This window comes from Myotis nattereri (genome assembly GCF_964212035.1).
Source record: "Myotis nattereri genome assembly, chromosome: 1".
Classification (NCBI taxonomy): Eukaryota; Metazoa; Chordata; class Mammalia; order Chiroptera; family Vespertilionidae; genus Myotis; species Myotis nattereri.
The window spans coordinates 137873735-137900181 of record NC_138075.1 but is presented as its reverse complement, the minus strand read 5'-3'; the positions used below and the strand labels follow the sequence as shown (position 1 = coordinate 137900181).

At 39.7% G+C, this 26447-nt stretch overlaps 1 protein-coding gene across 1 annotated transcript in view; it reads right to left on the bottom strand.

Annotated features, from left to right (window-relative positions):
* The window catches only part of ARMC3 (armadillo repeat containing 3), an 88803-nt gene that overhangs the window by 28445 nt on the left and 33911 nt on the right, over positions 1-26447 (bottom strand). The window contains exons 5-10 of the mRNA XM_081104012.1: positions 25020-25088; positions 24605-24780; positions 21804-21998; positions 19161-19344; positions 8567-8719; positions 8367-8472 (exon numbers count right to left, since the gene is read on the bottom strand). Coding sequence (XP_080960138.1) covers positions 8367-8472; positions 8567-8719; positions 19161-19344; positions 21804-21998; positions 24605-24780; positions 25020-25088 — 883 coding nt within the window. The remainder of the gene's footprint in view (positions 1-8366; positions 8473-8566; positions 8720-19160; positions 19345-21803; positions 21999-24604; positions 24781-25019; positions 25089-26447) is intronic.

Genomic DNA, 26447 nt, shown 5'->3' with positions numbered 1-26447 from the left:
AACAGAGCCCACATACAGGGTAATACGTGGAACCTGGTGGAACAGATGGTAATATTGGCAATCAGAACCTTGTTTGCTAACAGTGATTGCAACCATTCCCACCAGCATGGATTTTCATATGTCTCCGTGAGTTTTGTCACACCAAGGAAGACACATTGGCAGCAGACACACTGCAAGTGGTCAGGAGAGGTGCATGTGCAGCAGCCACTGGGGGTTGGTGTGTTTAAGCCTGCGCACTCCCAGTGTGTCTATACAGGTGTGTGTGTGTGTGGGGGGGGGGCACAGTCGTCATGAGAAACAGGTCGCCTGCTTCTCACAGCCAGATTTGGAATGCTGTAAACAGGATTCCTGACTCTCATCCCAGCCAGTTTTTCAACAAAGGTAATGATCCAAGATGTCTAGTGTGTTCCTTAAATTGATCAATTTCAGAGTCCAAAACAGCTCTGACCCCACTGCAGCCCCACAGCTGCAGAGACTGGGATATGTGCCCCTGAACTCTGGCTGAACTCCAGGACTGACAAAAGTAGCCAGGAAACTTTCTCCTTTTTAAGAAATATTATTTAAAGAAGCTTATCGGTAATAAGGGGGAGAATCACAATTGGTTGCAGGCAAATGCTTGAAGAGTGTTTAAGTAACATAATTAATAAAGTAAAGCCTAACAAAAGAAAGAAATGCATGAAGTTTTCCATCCCACAGCAAAATGAGAAAAATGTAAAATTATTTAAAAGTCTGTGAAACCATACTGTTTCTATCATATTGATTCTCTGTAGTGGGCACGACTTTGAGACTTTCAGAATGTGCTTTCCTGTTGTAGTTGCTGTGACTTTTCAACAGAGAAATACTAGCTTTTCAACACTGGCTTTTCAACAGAGAAATACTAGCTGCAAAGAGGCTAGTACGTGCTAACCTCCACACACAGCATCCAGTTTTTATCTAGAGAAATCAAATGTAATTTTCTTACAAGTGACATGGAATCCTTATTGACCTATCTGTTCAATCACAATACTTCACATCTATACACACCACCTTCTGTCTCTAGAGCTGGAAATCCTGCCAATAATTAACCAGCTGCCATCAGGAAAGAACAACTGTCTTCATTTTACATGGCTGACTTGTCTCCTGATAGAATAGATATAATGGTTAAGGTGTTATAGTCATAATAAATGGCTTGTGCAGTAACCGAATGTTTCTGTTCAGCTTGGAAATCAGTCTATTTACATATCTGGATGATAAGGGACACAATCCCAAAGTAATTAGAGATATCCTGTTGCTGATATTCTTAACTAAATAATAAGGACACTGAATGCTTTAGTGAGGCAGCAAATAAAACCCCCTGGGTCCTTGCCAGGACTGGCTTAGCCTCATCAGCTGTAATGTCACTTCTTCAGAAAGGCCTTTTTTGATGAGCTCCATGCCATTCTCTACGACTCCTTTCATAGCTTCAGTCTCATGCATGCCCTCCCTATGACACTGTGCTGCTTTATTAAATCTACTAGAGGCCTGATGCATGAAAATTCATGCAAGAGTAGGCCTTTCTTCCCCCGGCTGCCAGCACCGGCTTCCCTCCAGCACCCGGGACCTGGGCTTCCCTCCTCTGGCCGCCTGCTAGCATCCGGGACCAGGCCTGGCTTTCCTTGGGCTGCCCACAGGCACCCAGGACCCGGGACCTGGGCTGGCTTCCATCCGGTGCTGGCTTTGTCAGGAAGGACATCCGGAATGACATCCAGAAGATGTCCAGTCTAATTAGCATATTACCCTTTTATTATTATAGACTAGGGGCCCGGTGCATGAAATTCGTGCACTGGGTGGGGGTGAGGGGGAGAGTGTCCCTCAGCCCAGCCTGCCCCCTCTCACATACTGGGAGCCCTCAGGCGTTGACCCCCATCACCCTCCGATCGCCTGATCGGCCCCTTGCCCAGGCCTGACGCCTCCGCCAGAGGTGTCAGGCTTGGACAGGGGACCCCCATCTCCCCCCGATCACTGGCTCTGGCCCCCGCCCAGGCCTGAGGCCTCTGGCCCAGGAATCATGCCTGGGCAGGGGACCCCCATCTCCCTCTGATCACTTGCTCCACCCCCCGCCCAAGCCTGACGCCTCTGACCCAGGCTTCAGGCCTGGGCAAGGGGACCATCATATCCCCCCAATCCCCGGCTCCGCCCCCCACCCAGGCCTGATGCCTCGGCCAGAGGAGTTGACCCTCATCACCCTCCGATCACCAATCACGGGATCGGCCCCTTGACCAGGCCTGAGGCCTCCGGCAGAGGTGTCAGGCCTGGGCAGGGGACCCCCAGCTCCCCGCGGTTGCAGGCTCCGCCCCTGCCCAGGCCTAACGCCTCTGGCCTAGGCGTCCGGCCCAGGCAGCGGGGACCTGCAGTGGCAGCGGGGGGTACCGCGATCGTGGGCTCCGCTTTAGGCCCAGGCAAGGGACCCCTAGCTCCCGGGACTGCCAGCTTCGACCGTGCCCAGCTCCCATCGCTGGCTCCACCCCTACTTCCTGCTATCACTGGCCAGGGCGGCAAAGGCGCCTGATTCTCCAATCATGGCTGGGGGGCAGGGCAAAGGCGGCCCCAGGGCCGCCTTTGCCCTGCCCCCCAGCTCTTAGCTCGCCCCTGGGTTTCTGATCACTGTCAGTGGCAGGGGGCTTCTTCCTGCTTTCCCTTTCACCTCCTTGCATTGTGCCTACGTATGCAAATTAGCCGCCATCTTGTTGGCAGTTAACTGCCAATCTTAGTTGGCAGTTAATTTGCATATAGCCCTTGATTAGCCAATGAAAAAGGTATCGCCGTACGCCAATTACCATTTTTCTCTTTTATTAGTGTAGATAATGTTATCACTTCTGAAATTACCTTTCTAAAATTTCTCAAGTATTGATTCTCTCCCTGACTAAAAAAGTAAGTTTCATGAAAACAGTTTCATGGAACCTTTGTCGTGTCCCCTGCTATAACCCTACAGCCCAGAACGGTGCCTGGCACATTAAGAACACCCAAGTAATGGTGAAGGGATTACGAAAGAAGCCTGTGTTCAGAGGTAATGGGTTTCTTGGCTTTAGGAATAAAATGATGACAGTGGTAAAGTTCCTGGTAGGTGTGCTCTAGGCTCCTTGTGACACTGAGTAGAGGGCAATCACTCAGGGGCACAGAATATAACAGATAACCTAGATTCACTTTTTATTGTTTGTTTTATCGTTAAGAAAGGTAAAATTGAGAGAGGCTAAGAACTTATTCACCAGGCAATTCCATCAACAGACACAGGATCCGAACTATGGTGTTCTATCAGCACATTACCTTTTTCATGATTATCAATCTCTTAAGCTTTAGAAAGTAGAGTGTTTTCTAGAAGAAACAAAAAGGCCAGAATCTACTTGGTTCACGTCATCATTCCTCAGGGAATGAGAAAGGAGGCAGACCATTTTAACTTACAGTATAGTGGGAAATTTTTACTAGTCATGGGATGTATTTTTTGCCTTGTCTTACTCTCTGTAAGAGGGGGAAGAGGCAATAGAGGGAGAGAGGAGGGACGACAGGGAGAGGAACGGGAAGCAGAGTGGAAGGAGGGGAGGAAGGAGAGGAGAAGGAAACTCACTCCTCCAAAGGTGCTCATTGGAGTTCAAGGAGCCAGGACCTTCCGCTCTGGAGAAATTCAGAGAGATTAGGAAACCAAAGGGAAACATTTTGGTGGGAAGGATTTGGAGAAGTTCAGAGTCAAGGAGGCAGTGAGCAGAAGGCAGAGAGAGAAGTTGCAAAGGTGAAACTAAGAGCTTCGACCCCTGCAGCTCCCTAGGGATGTGCAGGGCTGATTCCCTGGGTTTGAGAGTCCATCCCACCTCTGTGACCTTGAGCAAAGGCCGTGCCTCTGTTTCCCTCTCTGCAAAATGGAGGTGACAATAATATTCCATACCCCATAGGACTGTTTGAGGATTTAATGATATATTCCATTTCAATTACTTAGCTCAGTGCCTGGCACACACATGCCAGCCATGATGATCATCATCATCTGCTCATACTCTGTGAGCCACAGGGCAGAGATTTCCCTATATCCTGTCACAATTTCTTGGATCATGGGAAAATATGATCATAATTCAAAATTTGCATGTGTGTGTGTGTGCAATTTTCATTTTCAGACAACTCAGCTAGACAGCCAAATCTCCAACATCTGCAGGGCTAGAGCTGGGGCATTTCCTCAGGAATTCCACCCAAGTTTTTCCATTTAGGTGAAATCATTGAGCAACAAAGGCCATTTCCGGAGGGAAAACAAATCTTGGGAAAAGGCAAATATAAAAGGTCAAAGATGAGTAAAAATGGGATTTATGTAGGTTTTTAAAGTACTGCTTCAAATTGAGAGAGTGAGAGAAAATTCACAAAATGTAAAGAGAGGCAAACTGATCATTTCCTCTAAAAATTAGTAACAATGGAAATTAAATCTAAAAGAGGTACCAGCAATTTAAAAATAGTATTATGCAAATGTCAGCCTCTGAGCTCTAATAAGAGCACATGGATAATTTTCTAATTGAACATTTCAAGGGATTCACCTAGCTTCACAAAATGGGTAGCTAATAAAGTTCAAATTGAGAAGGTCAAGTGGGCATCAACTGACACAAAATGGGGATGTGGAGTCAACTTGCTTTAATTGCAAAATCCAGCTTTTCATTTTATATATTTCTTCAAATCCAGAATAATTTTCTTAATCCAGAATAGTTTATGTTATGACAAGATTCCATCAGGCAGAAAAGGAATAGTAACCATTCAGTAAACTTGGCTAGAAATAATGCAGAAATAATTCTTAAATTTACCATGATGACTGTGCCCATCCATTTAATCTGTTCATTTCAGAAGCCTTTTAAAATAATGAATAACACTTTGTATAGTTCTTCGAGGAATCATCCTTATACAAAAGTTTGAAACATCCTTAATGTGAACCTGAACTTCCTGAGATATTTTGGAACTAGCTCAAATGATCTCGTAGGGCACTTAGATGGTGAGCATTCTAATTCAAAGAACAAAGCATCTTTCAACAAAGCAATATACCTAGAAATTTTAAAACAAAATAATCTTTTCTGTACAAAGTCAAGAGCAAAAAAATCAACCCTAGGATAACTACAGTAACAATAAGATTAACCCACAACAGATATTCAGCCACCAGAACAATGAACGTGTCAACACATTTTGAAGTGGTTGGACCTTAAAAAAAGGACAAAGACAAACCCAAACAGCTATTAATGCACATGTAGCAGTAGGATATTATCTCTCTAAAGGCATCACAATTAAATGATTTCCAGATCATTATCTTTTAATAATGCTTAAAAATATTATTTTAGGCACATCGGAGAGTGCTTCCAATTAAATCATTGTGCGGTTCACCAAAATGCAGAGCAAGCAATCTTCCATTACCTTTTTTGCCCCTCCCCCAACTTCCTCCCAAACTGCCACTAGGGGTCAGTATAAAGACACAGTTCCCCTCAAACATTCCCCTGTGAAAAATCCTAGGCAGCAAAGACAATACACAACTGTAGCATTACTAAGTCCAATTGATACATCACGTCTATAACATGAGTTTACACTTACCATAAGACTGCATTTTAATTTTGTAAACCACCCTGGATTATTTCTATGGTAAATGTTTCTTTAATAATAGTTTAGAGAGCATTCTAAATGACAAGACTACTTAGCTAAGTGAATCTTGGCCTATTGGCCAAGGCCTATGATCTGGAACAGACATTAAAATTTATTTTCAAAGGATGATAGTACACCTCTCTAGTCATCTCAAAGGTAGATATTCCATCTCTTCCTCGAGGAATGAAGAGTAGGGGAGTAAAATTGTGGTGTTTTGCCAACTTTAAGAGAGGTAGGGCTTTTTTCCTTCAAAAGGACGATCAGTTCACTGAACTACATACAGTCTTAAGTGCACAATAAAATGTAGGCAACTCTAAGGAATAACATTAGTCTATACTTATATCTACAGAATGAAAGAAATGAAAAGAAACAGTAAAAATAAATATATACTATCTCTTCCCAATTCTATTTAATGGGGTGGGGATGAAAAACAAATACACACAAAAGCCTTGAAAAGCGCCTTCTGTACACATTAGAGAGATTTAACATTTCAAGAAGTTCATTAAGGTCAGGCCCTTTGCTGACGATACTGAAATGTCCTAGAGAGTTTGGGTTGCTGTGAATAAATAAAGTACTGCCCTTTCTTAAAGTGCTTACTGTGTGAAGTGCTGTATGCGGCATACCTTGTAAATATTTTTTTTCTACAAATTTCATGGCTTTCCTAGGCATGGTACTCCATGAATAATTCTAGTAGGTATTAAAATTTAGTTAATGCTTTATTTTTATAATGAGGATATTCAAACGTTCCAAAAGCTCTCAAATACACATCCACGTACTTGGGGGGCATTCTGCCTCTTTCTGGGGTCCTTTTGGGATATACTCCTTTCTGACTCTTCACTTTCTTTGTTGTGGTACTGACCTTATATCACAGTAGCGGGACAGTCCCCAGAGAGAAGCTCTTTGTCTTTGCTATTGTGGAGGCCAGCATTGGCCCAGCAATCAATCAATTTTTCCCCAGTAACCAATATATATGCTGCCCTCAGAACTATATTGAGTCAATACTGTTATGGGAAATCAAGAAGGGGTATAAAAAATAAACAATAAAGAAACAAGGACATTGAGATAAAAGGAGTCAAGATTTCGGGAAATCATCCAGTTTTTCATGGAGATAATGTAGAATAAGGATGAAGAATCTGAGCTAGTATGATCTATATGTAAATACTAGACTTGATTACTAGTATTTTCTATAGCAAAACTGCAGTTTTGATTTATCTATAGGCATTAAAATAATTATAGGTATTACTTTTTATATTTTTTATTTTATTCATTGTGCTTTATTTCCTAAAATATTCATCTCTTTTGAAAAACATCTAGTTAATAATTATAATATTTTGTAGTTTTTTCATAGTTTACCAATAGCCAAAATTTAGCTAGTGTTGGCAAAGGGAAATGAAAAACACTGACCACTTTTCATTCTTGGGATAACTTAGAAACTCTAATTCTGATCAAATCCAACAGATGGCGGTGATGTTATAAATTAATAGTTTAAAATTTTCTTATAATATGTAGGATCTGCCCCTTAGATGAATGTCAATCAAGAATAATTCTCTTATTGCATAAATAGTGTAAAACTTTGATATGATGAATTGGATAGAAGAGTATAGATAAATATAATATGAAATTTAGCTGACAATAGCATTTTCTCTTTTAAAAAGCATTATCTTTTTCCTTTCCAAAAAGCATTACAAATTGAGAATTGTCAAAAAGGTTAGCAGTGAGTCAAGAAAGGATAAAGGATAAAGGATAAAGGATAGATAAAGAATCCATACTAACTGTGTGGATTATATTTTTACATAAAAGTCATTATTGCTCTTGGATTCTATTTTTATTTTCATCTATTTTTTTATAGAGAGTTGTTTTAGCCTCCTCACTTTTTATTTACTAACTTAAAAATAATTTTACTTTTCTTTCTCTTTCTATCATTTTAAATAAGTGAATCTAGTTGTTTTTACCCTGTTTTCCTATTTCCTATTTCCTTTTCACACTTTTATCCATTTTAAGTGATAATAAAGAATTCTGCAGATAATAAAGAATGAAAAGTATGAATAGAAGACTCCCAAGACCTTCAGACTTGGACTGAATTACCCCACCATCTTTCCTGGGTCTCCAGATTACAGAGATCAGATCATGGAACTTCTCAGCCTCCATAATCAAATGAGCCAATTCCAATATATAAAATTATCTATCTATCTATCTATCTATCTATCTATCATCTATCTAATTACCTTCCTCTTGGTTCTGTTTCTCTAGAGAACCCTGACTAATACACATATCAATTAAGATTTAGGGATGATAAAGAATTATTACTAGTTTATTTATAAAAGTTTCCTTTAAGAAATTCTTCCTGTTTTATAAGGAAACTAGAGGCCTGGTGCACGAAATTTGTGCGGGGGCGGGGGGGGGGGTCCCCTCAGCCCAGCCTGCACTCTCTCCAATCCAGGACCCCTCGAGGGATGTCCAACTAGGCAATGGGATTTGTGTAATAGGAGCTCCATTATAATCTTTGGAGACCACCATTATATATGTATGTGGTTGGTCATTGACTGAAAAGTTCTTATTGGCACATGACTGTGTCTTTGCAAAACAGGCTTATCTGATGACTTATTTTCACATGGGTTTTGAAGGTTTCCTAAGAGTTTATCCCAAGGTAGATCATCTGAAAGAATGTAAACTTCCTTGAAAGCCAAAATATTAAAATGTGCACTTCTTGCACTGTTAGATTTCCCATACAAGGCAGTGTTGAGTCTTTTTGTACTTACTTTGCATTAGTGGGATTGCAAGTGGTCAGATTAGCCAGGGCCAGGGCTGCAGCTTCCCTTACCTCTTCATTGTCACTTTTCAGCAACTGAACTAACTGTGGGATCCCTAGGGAAAAAAAAAGAAAGGTAAAATGTAACTTTGTCGGCAAAGAATATGGTAACCTAAAAATGAACAAAATGGTTTTTTCTAGTTTGCTTACCCTGATGATTGAAAAATTCTTTGCTGGCTGAATTCTCACACATTACCGAAATAGCTTGGGAAGCAGCAATTTTAGTTCCATCGCTTTCAGAGCCCAAAAGGGTTATAAGGCATTTTTCAACCTCTTGCTCATGAAAAAATTTTCTGTTTTCAGCTTTCATTAAAAAAAATAAATAAATCAGAATTTTGCTGCAAAAAAAAATTGTCCAAAATATAATAGGAATTCAAATTATTTGCTAGCTTTAGTCACAGAGAATCTAAACTACACAAAAAATATACCTATTTAACCTTTAGAACATAGCGGTTACACAAAATGAGTCGGGAACACTGATTGCTCTTTTTTCTATCTCCTTATATGATATCACTTTGGGAAAGAAGATTCTATAATAAGAGAGAGGCGAGTTTTAGATTTAGCAAGAACTTACTTAATACCAATTATGTGCCTGGAATGGTGCTGTGTTCACATACACTATCGTCTCACTAAGAACAAATACCTGTTTATTTGATGTCTGTTTTAAATAAAATCCCAATATTTGAAGAATAGCTAAGATGTACAAACTGGTGAGCTAGAGAAGGTAAAAATGAAAAATAAACTATGATTTCAAGTCTTAGGAATTTATAAGCTTATATTAAAAATTGTAATCATCTTTTACTTAAGTTACAATACATAGTGACATCGCAAAAGTTAAAATAATTAAATTGCTAAATTACTATACACATAATCTAAACATATATCAGCATAGTTTTCTTTATCTGAAAACAAGTAAAGTTACCAATCTAAGTACATACCATGATAATTCACCCCATTATAAAATAGTAAATTAGCCGAGACCGGTTTGGCTCAGTGGATAGAGTGTCGGCCTGCGGACTGAAGGGTCCCAGGTTCGATTCCGGTCAGGGGCATGTACCTGGGTTGCGGGCACATCCCCAGTGGGGAGTGTGCAGGAGGCAGCTGATCGATGTTTCTCTCTCATCGATGTTTCTAACTCTCTATCTCTCTCCCTTTCTCTCTGCAAAAAATCAATAAAAATATATTTTAAAAAAAATAGTAAATTAAAAACCAAAGTAGTTTTAATGTTCTTTTCATTCTTTAATGTTTTTTCTTTTTTTCCATTTTATTTTTTAAAATAAATTACAACCTCATTACTATACTAAAGAAAATATTTTATTCAACTAAATTAGAACATTAAAACCTAATTTTTTGCTTTATGTTTATAGTTCATTCTAAATAAGCTGCTATCTATTAAAAAGCGTGTACTATAAAATATATATTAAACCAAATTCAGTTTTAATGCCACAAGAAGTACCAGAGACTACTCTGAAAAGAAACAGCTTACAAATAATTTTTTGCTAATTTATTTAGCTCCTTCGTTAAACTTTGTTGTAGGTTTGATTCTCTATTTAACCTTTATAAAGTCAATTTACATGATTAAAATGGAGGAATGTGAATATATGTTATTAGGATGCTGATAAATAAGAGAATATTCTGTTAAAATAAAAATCTCTGCAAAAAAATGCTGATGCTTATATTAATTGAAATAACAGCTACTAGTACATGTGGAATTAATTCATTACTTATACATATTTTAATTGTGTTTTTCAGAAATGACTGCAACTAGGTTTTCATTTAAAAGTTAATATATGATTTGTCTTTTTTCAACCATAACTTTTAAATCACCCCTTTCACAGAAACAGTGTCACATTTAGATGCCACCATATTTGCAAATACTTTGGCCTTTCATCTGGGTATCTGGCCATAATAAATGGCACAAGCTAAATTTCTAACACTTCTGTTCATTCGTCTTAAACCATTCATGAACCATATCCTGTAATCCTATCATTTAAATCCCTTGTTCCTTTCATTTAAAATTAGAATTCAGGCAGTCCATAATGGTTTCAGTAAAAAGCTGCAATTAATAGTTACATCGAAAGTACGTGGCTTAAAAATATATATGATCCTTATTTGTTTTTCTGAATAATCAAGATCTGAAAATTTTCCAGTCTCTGACCTAAAATGCTTAGAGTTATAATTAAGACTTCTCTGACGGCTCTAAGTCAACTTTACTAAACACAACAGGAAAATCTGCCAAAAGAATTAATTTGAAAAGACTAAGTTTGAAGTATGTGATTGTTGCATTAAAAGAAAAACAGTACATATGCAATTATTGGAGAGATTTTAAAAAATAATTTAAATAATTTAAATGGGCAATTAGTTTCTCAACCCTGCTGATAGTGTTCTCAAAATCCAGCTGTGTTCACCAAACCTCAAAAGTGCTGACTGCAGCGTGGCTATAATAAATTTAAAAGATGAATTAACATAGTAACCACGCACCTTTATTGAATTGCTACACGGAGAAGTGAAGTATTTATGTTTTAATTATGCAGATAATAAAGATGGGAAGGTAAATACGCTATTAAAGAGGAACGTCCTTTAAAAATTACATTTGTTCAATATCACTAAAATAAAAAGCATGAGGTTTTGTAACTGAAAATACATCTGTATGTAAGGCTGCTTTTCTTCACCTCTTCTCCTAAGTCGCTATGGTGCCACCTCTGCTCCTGCTGAGATGTTAATGCCAGTTCATAAACCTCCTGGCAACGTGGTAATTCACACCTTCCTCCTCCTGATGCCAAGTCGCAGGCATACAAATTTGGGCTTTCCATGGTTAAAATGCATGTTAAAACTTTATTTAACAAGCAAAACTTAAAGAATGTGTGCTATGTGTTTTGTATTATTGAGCCTACAAATTTTCTGATGATGATGAAAAGTAAAAAAAAAAAAATGTTATACATAAGCACTGATGGGTACATTGTTCTTAACAAAAGTATAAGGAATCATATTTGTTAAAACTTAGTTAAGAATGGAATTTTCTATAGGTGGAAAATTATTTTAAAACTCATGATTATCTACTTTCAATACAGAAATATTAGAAGATAACTTTGTTAATCCTTATAAGCTTTTAGAGTTTATCTTTGTTACTAATGTCAAATAAGGCATGTCTAAAATAAAGCAAGGCATGCCAACCTGGCTGGGTCTGCGGGAGCGGGCAAGGCAGGCAATGGCTGATATAAAAGGGGGGAGACAAGAAACACAGGTAGGGCCTGAAAACAAGGTACGGTCTAGCATGGAGGCGGAAAGGAAGAGGTGGGGATTGTGGAGCTGGCCCGGTAAAGAGCATTACAAGGTAAGTAAATCAACAAAAATAGAAGAAAATAGGTAAATGAGGAAGACACCAGTCTGTCCTCCTGCACGGGCCTCGGGGAGAGGATTGGTTTTGAGCACAGTGGGCAGCTCCACCCACAAATGCTATGGCTAAGGCAGTTCAGAGTCCTGAGGGGAATTCTGCTTCTGCGGAAGTTTGGAATAGAGAGATGTTCTCAAAGCCCTGTCCTGCCAATCAGGAGAGGCCTCACTCTTCGGGATGTGTACAGAAAGGAAGCTTGGATCTTTGTGGAATCATCTCTTTCTAGAGGCTCCAAGAATCAAGTTGCCAAACTCGACTATAAGAAAATTAAGCCACCTGTGCATCCATGAGATTTGCAGATTCATTTGACTCACTTTTCCAGTGTTTGCACAATAACCAAAGGTGGAAACAATTTAGGAAGGAAGGAGACCATGCCAGAAATTATAGAAAAGGTTTCCAACTGTAAGCTTTTCAGTAACAGATGAAACCTGTAAGACAAAGTTGAAGGATCTCTACTGCAATACACATGGGCAGTGGGTCAAATGATGTCAGGGTAGCTGTAAATCTTGTTCCATCTGGAAGATGGGGGTTCTACTAAGCAATGGAAGTTAATTTTTGTCTTGTGCTTGGTTGATATTCCAAAGGATCAGGTCAAACTACCTGAATATAGCACAATGGAGAGTATCTGAGCAAGAAAAAAATGACAACCAGTGGCCATATCATAGTACAAGATGGAAAAATCTCTGATTCCAAGCTAGGGCATCTGGACTTGATCCTATTTATTCTAGTTCAAGAGTTACTAACTGGAGTCCTGAATCCAGAAGGCATAAATGAGCTTCTGGCAGCCTATGAACTCCCTGAAGTTATAGGCAAAATGTTGAGTACTTGTGCATTTGGGAGGTGAGTCTCTTTCATTAGATTTTTCAAAGGAATTAATGACCCCTCAAAAATTGAATTTGGGTAATGTAGTTGAATGTGCTTGGAAGTCATCAGAAATATAAGCTGCAATTCAGAATACAGGTCATAATTAGACACAGATTCGGGATTAATAAGCAAATAAGGAGTCAGCTGAAACATGAGTTACAAGTATGATTACTCGAGGAGATTTGAAAGACAAGACAGAAGTTGGGAAGGCAAGTTTAATATTGAAATGATAGGCAGATGAGAGAAAGCTGATAAAGGCAAAGGGTTGGTCTGATGATTAGAATCACACCAGGGAAGAGGAGTGCTATGGAAGTCAAAGGATATAAGAGGTTTCGGGTGGAGGGGGCAATCAACAGTGTGGGATGCCACAAAGAGATCAATAAAGAAAAAACTGAAAATGTATCTGTAGGATTTAGGAGTTGGGACGTTAATGGAACATTCTACAAGGTCCGTTTTTGCAGGATGGTGGAAGCAGGATGTTAAGGGATGGAGATAAGATGAAGAGGTGAAATTATTTAAATTGACTAGTCTTTTTTTTTTTTTTTTTAATCCTCACCCAAGGATATTTTTCCATTGACTTTTAGAAAGAGTGGAAGAGAGAGGGAAAGACAGAGAGAAATACTGATATAAGAGAAACACATCAATTGGTTGCCTTCTGCACAAGCCCTGACCAAGGCCTGGGCCAGGGAGGAGCCTGCAACCCAGGTACGTGCCCTTGACTGGAATCAAACCCGGGACCCTTTGGTCTGTAGGCTGATGCTCTCTATCCACTGAGCCAAATCGGCTAGGACTAAATTGACTAGTCTTTTGGTTGAGAGGTTGATTGAGAAGAAAAGAGGGCCCTAAAGCAGGGGCAAGAGAGGAAGAAACAAATTTCCATAAATACCCCTGGTCAATGAACAATTATGGGCCCCACCAAATGTTCCAAATTTACATCAGCTTCCTCCTATATAACCAATGGGGCCAGGAGGAAAAGAGCACATTAGTGTTGCAATGCCGCATTAGAGAGGAGCTTCATCATCATCCAAATCTGGGCAAAAGTATTCTATTATCATCTGAACTGATGAGGGAAAGACAAAGGACACCCCTGTCTGTTTATTAAAATCAGGTGTAGGCAGAGCACTCCTCATTTTGGAGTGTGGAGTAGGTATAGAAGAAAGAGGACAGAGGTGTTCTAAAGTTAATAAATATTCCTGGGGAAAATATTAAATAAAACAAAGACAATAATCAAAAGCATAATAGAAAAACAAACAAAACATGATTCTGGAGATCAAAAAGCTTTACTATGTAATAGGCAAAGAGATAGAATCTCAAACATATTTTGGCAAAAAATTTTGACTCATAGGATAAAGGATTCTACTCAAATACAAAAAGAAAGCATCCTATATAGCAAACAGGCTGGCCTTAGACTCAGACTCTACAAAAACAAGGTTCATAGAACTTTGAGGAGAAAATGTTATGGCAGAAGAATTCCAAACTCAGCTACACTGTCATAAACAGGGTCGGGCAAAAGTAGGTTTACAGTTGTGAGTAGAAGTAACAGGGTTTATTCTTGTATTATTATTTATTAACTAGAGGCCTGTTGCATGAAGAGATTCATGCAATAGGCCTTCCCTTCCCCTGGCTGCCAGCACCAGTTTTCCTCCGGCACCCGGGACCCAGGCCTTCGCTCCTCCAGCCAGAGCCTTCCGTCTTCACTGCTCTGGCCGGAGCCTTCAGGGACGGTCGGTTTGCATGTTTGTCTATTATTAGGTAAGATTATTGTATTCTTTTCCATATGAACAGCTGTAAACCTACTTTTTCCCCACCCTGTATGTATAAAGGCAACAGACATTCACAGGTAAGGACTAAAAAAATATGCCACTATTGACTATTCCTAAAAAAAAAAAAAAATACTGAACTGAAAAAAATATACTCTGGTTAATTGAGAAACAAATGAAAAATAAAATCTTGAAATCTAGCCCTGGCTGGTGTGTTTGGTAGTTAGAGCATTGGACCTCTCACTTGAGGGTTATGGGTTCAATTCCTGGTCAAGGGCATGTACCTGGGTTGCAGGTTCAATCCCCGGCCCCTGTCGGGGTGCGTGCAGAAGGCAACCAATCAATGTCTCTCTTACATAGATGTTTCTCTCTATCTTTTTCTCTCTCCTTCTCTTCCTTTCTCCCTCCCTCCCACGCTCTGTAAAATAAAATTTAAAATAAAATAAAATAAAATAAAAATCAATGGAAAAAATATCCTCAGGTAAGGATTAACAATAAATAAACAAAATCTTGAGAAATTCACAATGTATACTGAAAGAGATCTAATATGTATAAAACTCTAAAATTGTAAATGTGAATAAAATTGAATGTAATGGCAAAGTGATTCTTAAAAGAAGAAAGGTTTATATAGATTTTATTTTATTTTTTAAATATATTTCTCTTGATTTCAGAGAGGAAGGGAGAGGGAGAGAGGGATAGAAGCATCAATTATGAGAGAATCATTGATTGGTTGCTTCCTGCACAGTGGGGTTCGAGCCCACAACCCGGGCATATGCCTCGACCAGGAATTGAACCATGACCTCTTGGTTCATAAGTCAATGCTCAACCACTGAGCCATGCTGGCCAGGCTATATAGATTTTAGAGAGGAGAAGCTATAACCCCTATGAAATGTACAAATATCAGGAAGAAAAAAAGTTTCCAAAGCAAAAATGCTAAATATATTAAGGTAGAAAATTTATCTTTAAAATAGCCATGATTTTAAAAATCTGTGTAACAAAAAGAATTAAAAGGAAATCAAGGAGAGAGCATAGAAAAATAAAAAGCAAAAAATCATAAAATGTGATGTCAGAAATAAGGCCAAATACAATAATTGTAAAAATAAGTCTAACAACGTTTTATCCCTTGCCTTTGGATCTAGTGGTGAGGATATCTCAATATTGCTAATTTCTGGGGACCTTACCATCTCTTGTTTATTCCCTTGACTACTTGTAAAATAGTCTCTTTATTTTCTCTTTATTTAAACCATCTGGAGTTTGCAAAGCTGTGTTCTGCCAAGACCATTTTTGATAATAAAATGGCAATCTTTTTTTTTAAGTGATTCTTTTTAATTTTTATTGCTTTCAGAGAGGGAGGGAGAGGGAGAGATAGAAACATCAATGATGAGAGAGAACCATTGATTGGCTGCCTCCTTCACACCCCCTACTGGGGATCAAGCCCACAACCCGGCCAAATGCCCTTGACCGGAATCAAACCCAGGTTGATGCTCTCTCTATCCACTGTGCCAAACCGGCTAGGGCCATGGCATTCTTAATATATATTATAATTTAAAGCTAAAATCAGTAAGTGAGGTTTTAAAAAAAATGAATAGTGGATATAAAATAATATTAAATTAAGCAAAGTTAAAGTTATAAGGAAGAAAATCAACAGAAACAACATAATGGGAAGCCTCTAACATACCACTTTTCATCAGTGATAGATCAAAGAAAATAAAATATAAAGACAAAAAGGGCTGTACAATATAATTTATTAAGTGGAGCTGAAAGATAAATAGCAAGCTCTACAAGAGTGATCTTTCTTTGAAAAGTGAAAATCTGCCATGTTCCCTCCTCTTTCTATGTCAATTCAAGGCTCTTTGTTGCTATCAATATAAAGTTCAAAGTCCTTAACTTGACTTATAACATCCATTAGCATTTGGTTTCTCATTACTCAACAACCTTAACACTCAGTTTTCTGCTGCATTCTATTCACTAGCCATTCTGAAAACGTTCAGTTCTGGAACTTACCAGCCTCTGTCCCCCTCTGGCTTTTACACACACTGTTCCATCAGCTTCAAGTGCTACTTATCCTACCCCCTTCCACCAGCAGCTCCTTTGCCCAGCCAATTTCTATTATTTACTCTAGGTTCTAGCCTGAATAGGTCCTTTCTATTTCAGGAAGACTTATCTGATCCAAGTCTGCCTTAGGTGGCCCTCCTGGGGTGACCTCATTCTTCCATCATCAAATCCATTTACATTGTGATTGCCTATTTATTTGCCTGTTCTGCCTTTATGGACACCAAGGGGCTAAGCTCAGTAAATCATTAATAAATGAATTAATAAAGAAATTTTTTATTAACATTTAATATGCCCAATAAATATGAACCAGAGTAAATAAAACATTAATGTATCCTGGGGAAATCACAGAACAGCTATGACCAAAAGGCCTTCCAAGTAACCAGAAAGAAAACATTGCTTTCAAAAGAGTGACAATTACCTGACATCTGACATCTCTAAACGATTTCTGTAGGCCATGCTCACGGAGGGAAAAAACATCATCAATCAAGAATTCAATTTCTGGCAGAAACATGTTTACAGAATGTAGGCAAAATATAGAACACATTCAAAATACAATGGGGAGGAGGAGGTTTCTCTGTGTGATATTGAAATGGTTCTCTTTCCTTTTATTTTATTTTATTTTTTCAGGAGATTCCCAAGTCCATAGCTGAGACAGAAAGATCTGAATCTCATAGTTGGTGTGGCAGATCCTTACCCATAGCGAGGGCCCTGAAGATGCTGGATGGCCCAGAAAGGGCAGCAGCCACAGAGGGCCCCAGTGGCACACAAGGCTCCCCGACCAGAGGAGGAGAATCCCAGGGCCTGTTCTCCCCCAGTTGAAATGCAAGATCTGTGGGAGCTTTGGGCACAAGGAAATCAGCCTCAGGTGTCCCATGAAGCGTTGAGATAGGGCTGAGCACCCCCAGCCCCGAGGATCCAATAAGATGAAGAAGAATCAGAAACCATTGGCTCCCCAGGATCCTCAGAACCCGTGTCGTTCTTACATGACTGCTAGGGATATTGAACAGAAATCAAGGCTCAATGAAGAACAGAGCCTGGATCAGAGCGAGAGAGACAAAAAGAGGCCCCAGGAAACCTGGGAGGACGAGACAGAACTCTGTGGCTGTGTGAGACACCCAACCCGGCCGATGCCCATCCCCACAAGCAAGAGAAAGTATGTGCAAGACCCAGACATCACCACTGAGTGACCTGTCAGAAAACCTGACGTGACATCCTCAGCAACTGCGATCAAAACACTGAGGGAAGCACCCGCTCACCTCCTTGACTAATCATGGGCAGGGAAGGCCTGTAGCAGACACTCTTCACCCAGCAGGCACGCTTTGTCCAGAATCCCACCCACAGTGTCCACCAGAGGAAGAACAGGCCCTATTTTGCCTCCGGCATCCCAGGCTGCCACATGCTCATCCCTCAGGAACAAGCCAGGTTCCCTGAGGCCCAGAGAAGCTGTCGCTCACTCATAGTCACACATCGAGGCCAGTGCAGTGCCAGCAGTGGAACTAGTAGTAGAACGGAAACACCAGGAACTCTCCATGCGGTGTTCTTTCCCCTACTGTGTCACATGAAGGTGATAAACTCATGAAACTCACTACCCCAAAAGAGGCTGACACAATCTTTGAACAGCCCAGCCATACTAATCCAAAGAGAAGTTGAGATATCCACAAATTTTAAGTGTTTCCTGTCTTCCAACTACCCTCTCTTTGGGTCTCAAACAGCTAAGGTCTGCAATAGATAGAAAAAAGAACTGACCAGATATGATAAGGTCTAGTTCCATCGGACAGAATGCAGAATCAACCAACTTTTGCCAATATTAAAAACCTTGTTTTTTATAGCCAGTCTTTAGATATGGCACATATACTAGTAACGTAACTCAAAAGCCACTCTATATCGACTATGTACTGGACAGTGAAATTTGGCTTACTGTATTAAAACCTCGCCTGAAGAAAACCAGTATGGGTTGAAAAGGAAATGTTTCCCATAATATACACAGAGGCATATATACAGATATGAGTATATTTGTTTAGAATATAACTCACTTAAACTAGTCAAAGTTGTTGTCATTCATTTGAGGAATGATGTGGAAGGGGAAAAATAAAGTCACATCTTTTCCTAAATCATATACTCCAAATATACATAAATTAAAACTATAATTTCATCTTTGGTGCTTGTGATATAATTAATCTCTCATATTTTACAGATTTATGTCAACATAGCTTGCCACTGAAATGAAATTGTGTTATGTATAGTATGAGCATATTATTTTTCACAGCTCTATAACATGGCACTGACTCAGCTGAAATCTGAAATTACTATATAGATATCACTCTAAATGTGGATTTATTGAAATAATGTTTTCAGGATCACAAGCAATGTGCATATTCTGCATAACTCCAAAATCAAGAAAAATAAAGACTTAAAACTTAATTTAGGACTTATTCATTTAAAATAGATAGGGTTATAATTAAATCATGTTCAGTTTAGTATATCCTTGACAAAGCAATATCTATTTTAACTCACTGGCACTGAGATGAATTTTGGTCTTAAATAGTAAGTATAGCACTATTCTCAAATGGTCATTTAAAAGCAGACAAATACTCTAGTGTTTGCTAGTGCTAATCAAAATCAAGAATACAGATGGAATATGTGTGCTTAGATTACATAAATTGAGACATACGTTCATAAGCTGCTTTAGTAATAGCTTTTGCTGCATTCTTCTGAATATCAGGAATTGTAGAGTTTTCTGCAAATACTAAGAGCTTCTTAAGACCCCCTGTCTGTTGAATCTGCACCATGGTATCCATATCTTCAAGGCAATTGGCTATCACTGAAAGCGCTTCTATATGAAGGTCATTTAGTTCCTAATAATAAAAGCAAACACAATTTTAGAAAGTTGTACTAAAATAAATTTATACTTTCCAAATTCTACACAAGAGGAACTACGGTCAGTCAGAACATAATGTAATTACTTTTGTTGGGACAGAGGCCCAAGGAAACAGTTCTGCTTATTAACATAACATCACTTACCCTAACCCAGTGGTCGGCAAACTGCGGCTCACGAGCCACATGCGGCTCTTTGGCCCCTTGAGTGTGGCCACGAAGTTTTAATCGCACTGTACGTGCGTGCCTGCACTTGGTATTTTGTGGAAAAGCCACACTCAAGGGGCCACAGTTTGCTGACCACTGCCCTAACCGTTTGCCCCGTCTTTTCTCATCTCCCCTACTCCAAAGGGTTTTATAGATAAAAATAATTACTGGAAACTTCCGGTAATGGTATTCAAGTGAAGGTGCTCATACGTTTCACCAAAAGTAATGTTCAAATCTGGAGAAAAATTGTTTTAAAAAAGCAGACAGAAGCTGAAGGAAAGTATATTCCTTAAAATCTCCAACTGGTAGAGAGAAGCATGTGAGTGCGTGGCTTTCTTGCCTGAGGAATCTCCCAAATCCCCACAGCAGTGGAAAACGGCAGCCTTAACTGAGCTAGAGATTTAAGATGGAAATCCTTAAAGTGAAAGAAACACAGAAAGATGTGTCACCGTCATGGTATTCCACACAGCATTGCTTCTGGTCAAGGAGCTTACTTCACAGCAAAAGAAGTGTGGCATTGAGCCCATACTCCTGGAATTCAAGGGCCTCACCCTGGTCTTCATCATCCTAGAGCAGCTGACTTGATAGAATGGCCTATTTGAGGTTCAGTTACAGGGCAGCCAGGTGGCAATAACTTGTAGGTCTCGGGTGAGGTCCTCCAGAGGCTGTATAAGTTCTGAACTGGTATCTAGTACTAGTATATGGTGCTGTTTCTCCCACAGTCAGGGTTCATGGGCCCAGGACTCAGGAAATGGGAGGGATACCACTCATTATTATCTCTAGTGACCCACATACAAATATTTTGGCTGTCTATGTGACCTTATGTTCTGCTGATCAAGAGGTCTTAGCTCCAAAGAGAGAAATGCTTCTATCAGAAGACACCTAAAGAAAAGATTGCTGCCTGGCCAGTTTGGGCTCCTTATGCCTCTAAATCACCAGGCAAAGAAAGGAGTTACTGTGCTGGCTGGGGTGATTGGTCCTTACACCAAGAAGAAATTGGATTGCTCCTCCACAATAGAGGTAAGAAAGAGTATATCTGGAATACAGGAGATCCCTTGGGGCGTCTCCTATTATTATTATGCCTGGTGATTAAAGTAGATGGAAAGCTACAATAACCCAATCCCGGCAGACTACTAACTGGCCCAGACACTTTAGGAAGAACGTTCAGGTCACTCCACCAGGAAAAGAACTACGATGAGCCAAGGCCCTTGCTGAGGGCAAAGGGAATATGGGATGGGTATTGAAAAAGGCAGTCACAAATACCAACTATGACCGCACAGCCAGTTATAGAAAAGAGGCTATCATTGTTATGAATATTTCTTCCTTATTTTGTTACGGCTATGTGTGTATATGCAGCATCTTTAATTTCTTTCCACTTTTATTCCCTTACATAAGATACCTGACTTGAGAACTACTAGTAGTATTTAAGTATTGTTCATTTTACTTCGCAGTATTTAAGTTATGGGATATCAAGGAGAAGAGCAAACATCATCCAAGGACTCTGCATCCTTTTCTGGGAGACGTGTCAGTGCATCTTCAGTGGCACACAGGATATCGGTACATGTTAGGCAGAAGTGGGACAATGTTATTGTCTTTATTTGGAAATTAAGTGTGATTTAAGATGTGTACGGGTGCCAAATTGGCAAGAGTGAATTTGTGATGGTTAATTTTTATGTTTTAACTTGGCTAGGCCTCAGTATCTAGATATTTGATCAAACATTATTCTCAATCTAAAAATATTAATTATTTAGATATAATTAATATTCAAATCAGTAGACTGAGTGAAGCAAAGTACCCTCCATAATGTGGGGGTAAATTACTCATCTTGCTTTACCCTAGAGAAAGTTACGGCAGACAAGGTTAAAAAACGAATTCTAGCCATTTCAGGAAATCATGAAGATCATAGACAGTACTTTAAAACCTTAAATTTTCTTAACCAGAAGATTTTAATTAAGGTATAATTGACATATAGCATTATATTAATTTAAGGTATACAGCAGAATGATTCAATATATTACAAATATCACCACAAGTTTAGTTAACATTTGTCACCTTACATAGTTACAAAATTCTTTTCTTGTGATGATAACTTTTAAGATCTATTCTCTTAGCCACTTTCAAATGTGCAATACAGTATTATTAACTATAATCACAATGCTGTACATTACATTTCATAGAAACATTTAGGAGAGATACATTTCCTCATAGACAATTGAATAAATGTTTTAAATACCTTAGCTTCCAGGATCTTAATAAGGTGGTCCATCCCTTGATTGTCTCTTAGCATTGCTCGTGACGCCTTATCATTTGTAATAACACCTAAGGTTTTGAGAGCCAACAACTGAATAATTGGATATTCTGACTTAAAAAGCTCTAATATAGGAGGGATTGCATTTAGTTCTGGAAGTGTAGCTCGACACTTAAAATCCTGCCATGAAATACAAACGATCAAATAAGTAAATTTTAAAGCAAAATATAGCCTCGATAATCTAGAATTTATATTTTCTTACAAAGAATATTCTAACTTATAGCTTTGAAATCTTTCATTCCAGATTCCCTTCTAAAATAATTCATAAACCAAAGTAAGCAAACCCTCAATCGACAACACCAAAATATTCCTTGTAACTATGCAGGCATTGTCAATAACAGGAAATAGACATATCTATGGCTTATGCAGTAGCTATTGTTTCTTTATTTCATAGCAAGTTCTTATTACCATGAATAGTATTACAATGAAAGCTATGCATAATGAAATTCTTTTCACATTCTCTGTCCTGTGTCAAATAGTATTTGATAAGATGAAATTATGGCATCAGTTCTTTATTATCTTTATTCAAAAGGATCGTTTCTGAAATGCAATGCTATTTGCAGGCTCTGGGCATGCAAATTCACATCAGGTTTAGTTCAGACACATGACCTTTATTTAAGACATTTATAATATCAAGGGGTCATTAGAGTCTAGGCAAATTGCTCTGCATTGTCTGTAATTTCGTGTGTGTGAGTTGGGTAGGAAGGGGTTGGTTAGAGTGAACAGTGGAGAAAACAAGACAAAATGCCATGAAAAGCTCCCAAACTCTGACATTTTAAATCAAATGTGTAAATGTAAAAAAGTATTGAAAGTGGAAAAGGTCTCACTTACAGCTTAGCTTTCCTCTATCCATCCTTCAACTGTTAATATTCAGCTTCCTTCAGATATAAAAATTGGAGGTTTCTGTGGGGGTTTTTTTGTTTGTTTTGTTTTGTTTTTGGTTGAATTGTATCCCCCCAAAATATAAGTTGAAGTCCTAACCCTCAGTTCCTAAAAAATGTGACCTTATTTGAACAAGGTCATTGCAGATATAATTAAGGTAAGGCCCTAGTGGCTTAGGGTAGGTACTTAATGGTGTCCTTATAAAACTGGTGTCTTTATAAAAAGAGAGGAAATGGAAGAGGGAGAGGTTGCAGTGCTACAGCTGCAACCCAAGAGACAGCAAGGATTGATGCCATCATCAGCGGCAGAGTCAAGGAAGGGTTCTACCCAGAGTCACAAGGGGAGCACGCCCCCCTGACACCTTGATTTCAGAATTCCAGCGTCCAGCACTGTCAGAGAATAAATCTCCATTGTTTGAAGCCACCCAGTGTGGTACTTTGTTACAACAGTCCTAAGAAATTAATAACACGATTATTAACTAGTGCTTCTGTTATGAATAGTGGAGGTCTTTTCATTTCTGTTTGATTTAAAAAAAAATATATGGGGAACCCAGCCAGTATGGCTCAGCTGATTGAGCATGGTCCCCTGCACAAGAGGTCACCCGGTGGTTCCTGGTTGGGGCACATGCTGGGTTTTGGCCTCGGTCCCCAGTAGGAGGCGTGCAGGAGGCAGCCAATTGATGTTTCTCTCTCATCAATGGTTCTCTCTCTTTATCTCTCTCCCTCCTCTCTCTCGAATATCAGTAAAAACATATTTTTTAAAAAATAAAGGCAAAAAGAGCTGGAAAGAGACTTGGGATGTAAAACACACACACTCTTGGAGGATTATTTTGGCCTTTTGAATAAGGTAAAGTCTTAGGTAACCAGAAAAGGGAAACAAAGCTGAGCTGTTTTTCCAGGATGCCCTTTTAGGGAGAAGCAATGGTAAAACCAGTCACTGCCCAGCCAAGGGCAAGGACTGCTAAGGCCACAAATGAATGCTTTTGCTGCCTTTGGCATAGTCCTCCGGGTCTCTCTTTTTCTGTATGATTCGTAGAGACAGTTTACCCAGGACCCTCCCTCATCTCTGCTTTGCCATCTCTTCCTTTCACACTCTACTGATAGCTACTTAGAGTGGTATTTTTGTATTTTCAGTTGATCTAAGCTGATCAAATGTGCGTGGGAATTGTTCAGAAACCTGAGCGAGGAAAGAAGCAGCGAAGGATGTCCATAGAGTCAGGGAGCTGACCTGCTGTGGGTGTAAGAGTGCGAACGTTGCGCTGGGAGGTAGGGGCAGAGGTGGGGGACAGGGGACAAGCCAGATTGGGGAGGAGAAGGTAGTCAGTTTCCATTACAAGAGAGAGCAGCACAGTGAGGTCACATCTTGCCACTGTGACTGATGAGTTCTGTTGAGTGTCCTCAGCTCACTAGGCTTTCACCAGTACACCTGTCCCCAAACCCTGGGACCCTGAGGAGGGCGTATACCATACCCACTGTGCTTAGATCACCAAGGTTAGGTCAATAGTAACTGCCCAGGTCAAACCTAGTTAAACAGGAATATTAGATTTCCTGTTTCAGAAGAGATACATCTTATCTAGTATAATCCCACCTTAATTTGTAAACCATGCCATTCTTTTAAAATTTAAATACATTTATAAAATGCCCTTTCATGGGAGACAAATACTTGTAAAACGCAAAAACTGAAAGGAATCTACACTCAATGTCCTTTATATCTGAATGATCACTATTAAATAGTACTAAGAAGTATTAATTAAAACTGGCGAGTTTCAGGCTTTTTCTTTTTAATAGGAAAGCAAATCCTACAGTCAACTTTTGGTCAAAACACATTTTAGGAACGAAACTTACCTGCACCAGGTTGTAAATGCACTCAATGGAATTCTTCTTCACATCGGGGTCTGGGCTGCTCAGCAGTCTGATGAGAGGCTCCAGGCCACCGTGTTCAAATATTTGCACTTTGCTGGTGTACTCCGCAGACATGTTTGCTAGGCAAAGACTAGCAAACTCGTGGATAACTACCTCTTCTGCATACGAAAAATAAATGACATGAGTATGCTAAATACCTATTCAGCCATTACTTTCAAGCATGTTCTGAAAACCAAAGTTCCACAAATCTTACCTTGGCTGGAGCCCATCTTGGCTTGAGAGAGTTTAATGACAATTCACAATTGATATTTCATAGGCAGTTTTAATAAGTAGTGTATTCAAGTGTGAAAAGTACACCAGCCCCATTTTTAAAAACACATATAGGATGCCAATTTACCTTCCGGAGCAAGCTGCGCAATAACAGAGTTCATGACATCTAACTCTCTTAACAGTTTTTTAACATCATCTACAACAGAAGCAAAATATTAATGTTTATTATTAATAATGATAATGGCCATGCCTGTTGAATAGTGTTAATGAGATAGGCTCCATTATTATTTTTTACAGAGAAGGAAAACGAGGCTCAAAACCACACTGTAAATCAGTGGTGGGGCCAGGTCTCACACCCAGGTCTGCCTGACCCCGGTCACACTCTCCCTGTGCTCCTTGATCACTGAGCTATTATGCTACCTTCCAAAGCACTAGAACAAATAACCATAAAGCTGCAAAATGTGATTAGAACATATGCCCACAATTTGAGTTATGGTGCCCTACACTTGTTTAGTATATAATAGTAATTCTTTTTTTGTATTGTCGGAACAGTGTTTTTAAAGCTTGATTTTAGTAAAACTTATACAGAATTCACATAAGAATTATCTTCAGCCTTTTTTGGATTAACACATCTTGTTTACATTTCATTTCATTTCATTATCAAAATGCCAAAAATGCTTAATGATAAGTACACTGATTTTTTTTAGAGTTCACTTTTGTACTATTTGTTCTAGAGGCCCGGTGCATGAAAATTCATGCACTAGAAGTGGGGACCCTCAGTCCGGCCTGCCCCCTCTCACAGTCTGGGAGCCCTCAGGGTGGGAGGTGCCCGGCAATCAGGGGAAGGCGATGCCCCATCACACCTCTGCTGCTGTCACTGCCGGCAGCGCAAGCCTCGACCAGCCCTGGTTACCTGAGCTTCGGGCAGCCCTGGGTAGCTGGGCAGCCAACATCCGAGGCTTACTTACATCTCTGGCCTGCCCTGGGCGGCTAGGCAGCTGCTATCTGAGGCTTGTCTGTGCCTCGGGCCAGCCCTGGGCGGCTGAGGGGCTAAGGGGACTGGGGGACTCTAGAGGCAGGCATGCCAAGCAGCCAGGCCCACCTAGGGGTGGGCCCAGCCTTGCCGCACGCCTGCTGCCCCAGCAGGGCTGAGGGAACTGGGCACCACCATCTTGTGGCTGTGGGCACCGCCATCTTTGAGGGCGGGGCAGTCAATTAGCATATTCCTTCCTTATTGGCTGTGGACGCTGCTATCTTTGAGAGTGGGGCAGTCAATTAGCATATTCCCTCCTTATTGGCTGTGGGCACCGCCATCTTTGCAATGGTGTGAGGGTCAATTAGCATATTCCCTCTTTATTAGATAAGATGAGCCTAAGTAAAGCTAGACAGGTATGGCCATGCTTCTTTTTTGCCATCCATAACCCCCCTTTTCTGAGAAATAGAGCATGGCTGCTACTTTAGTTTTGCAATTTTTCTTCTTGGTCAGTTAACTTTGTCTGTAAGCAAAAATTAGCATTACCAAAATTTTGGAAAAGTTCACTTTGCAGCAGCCGAA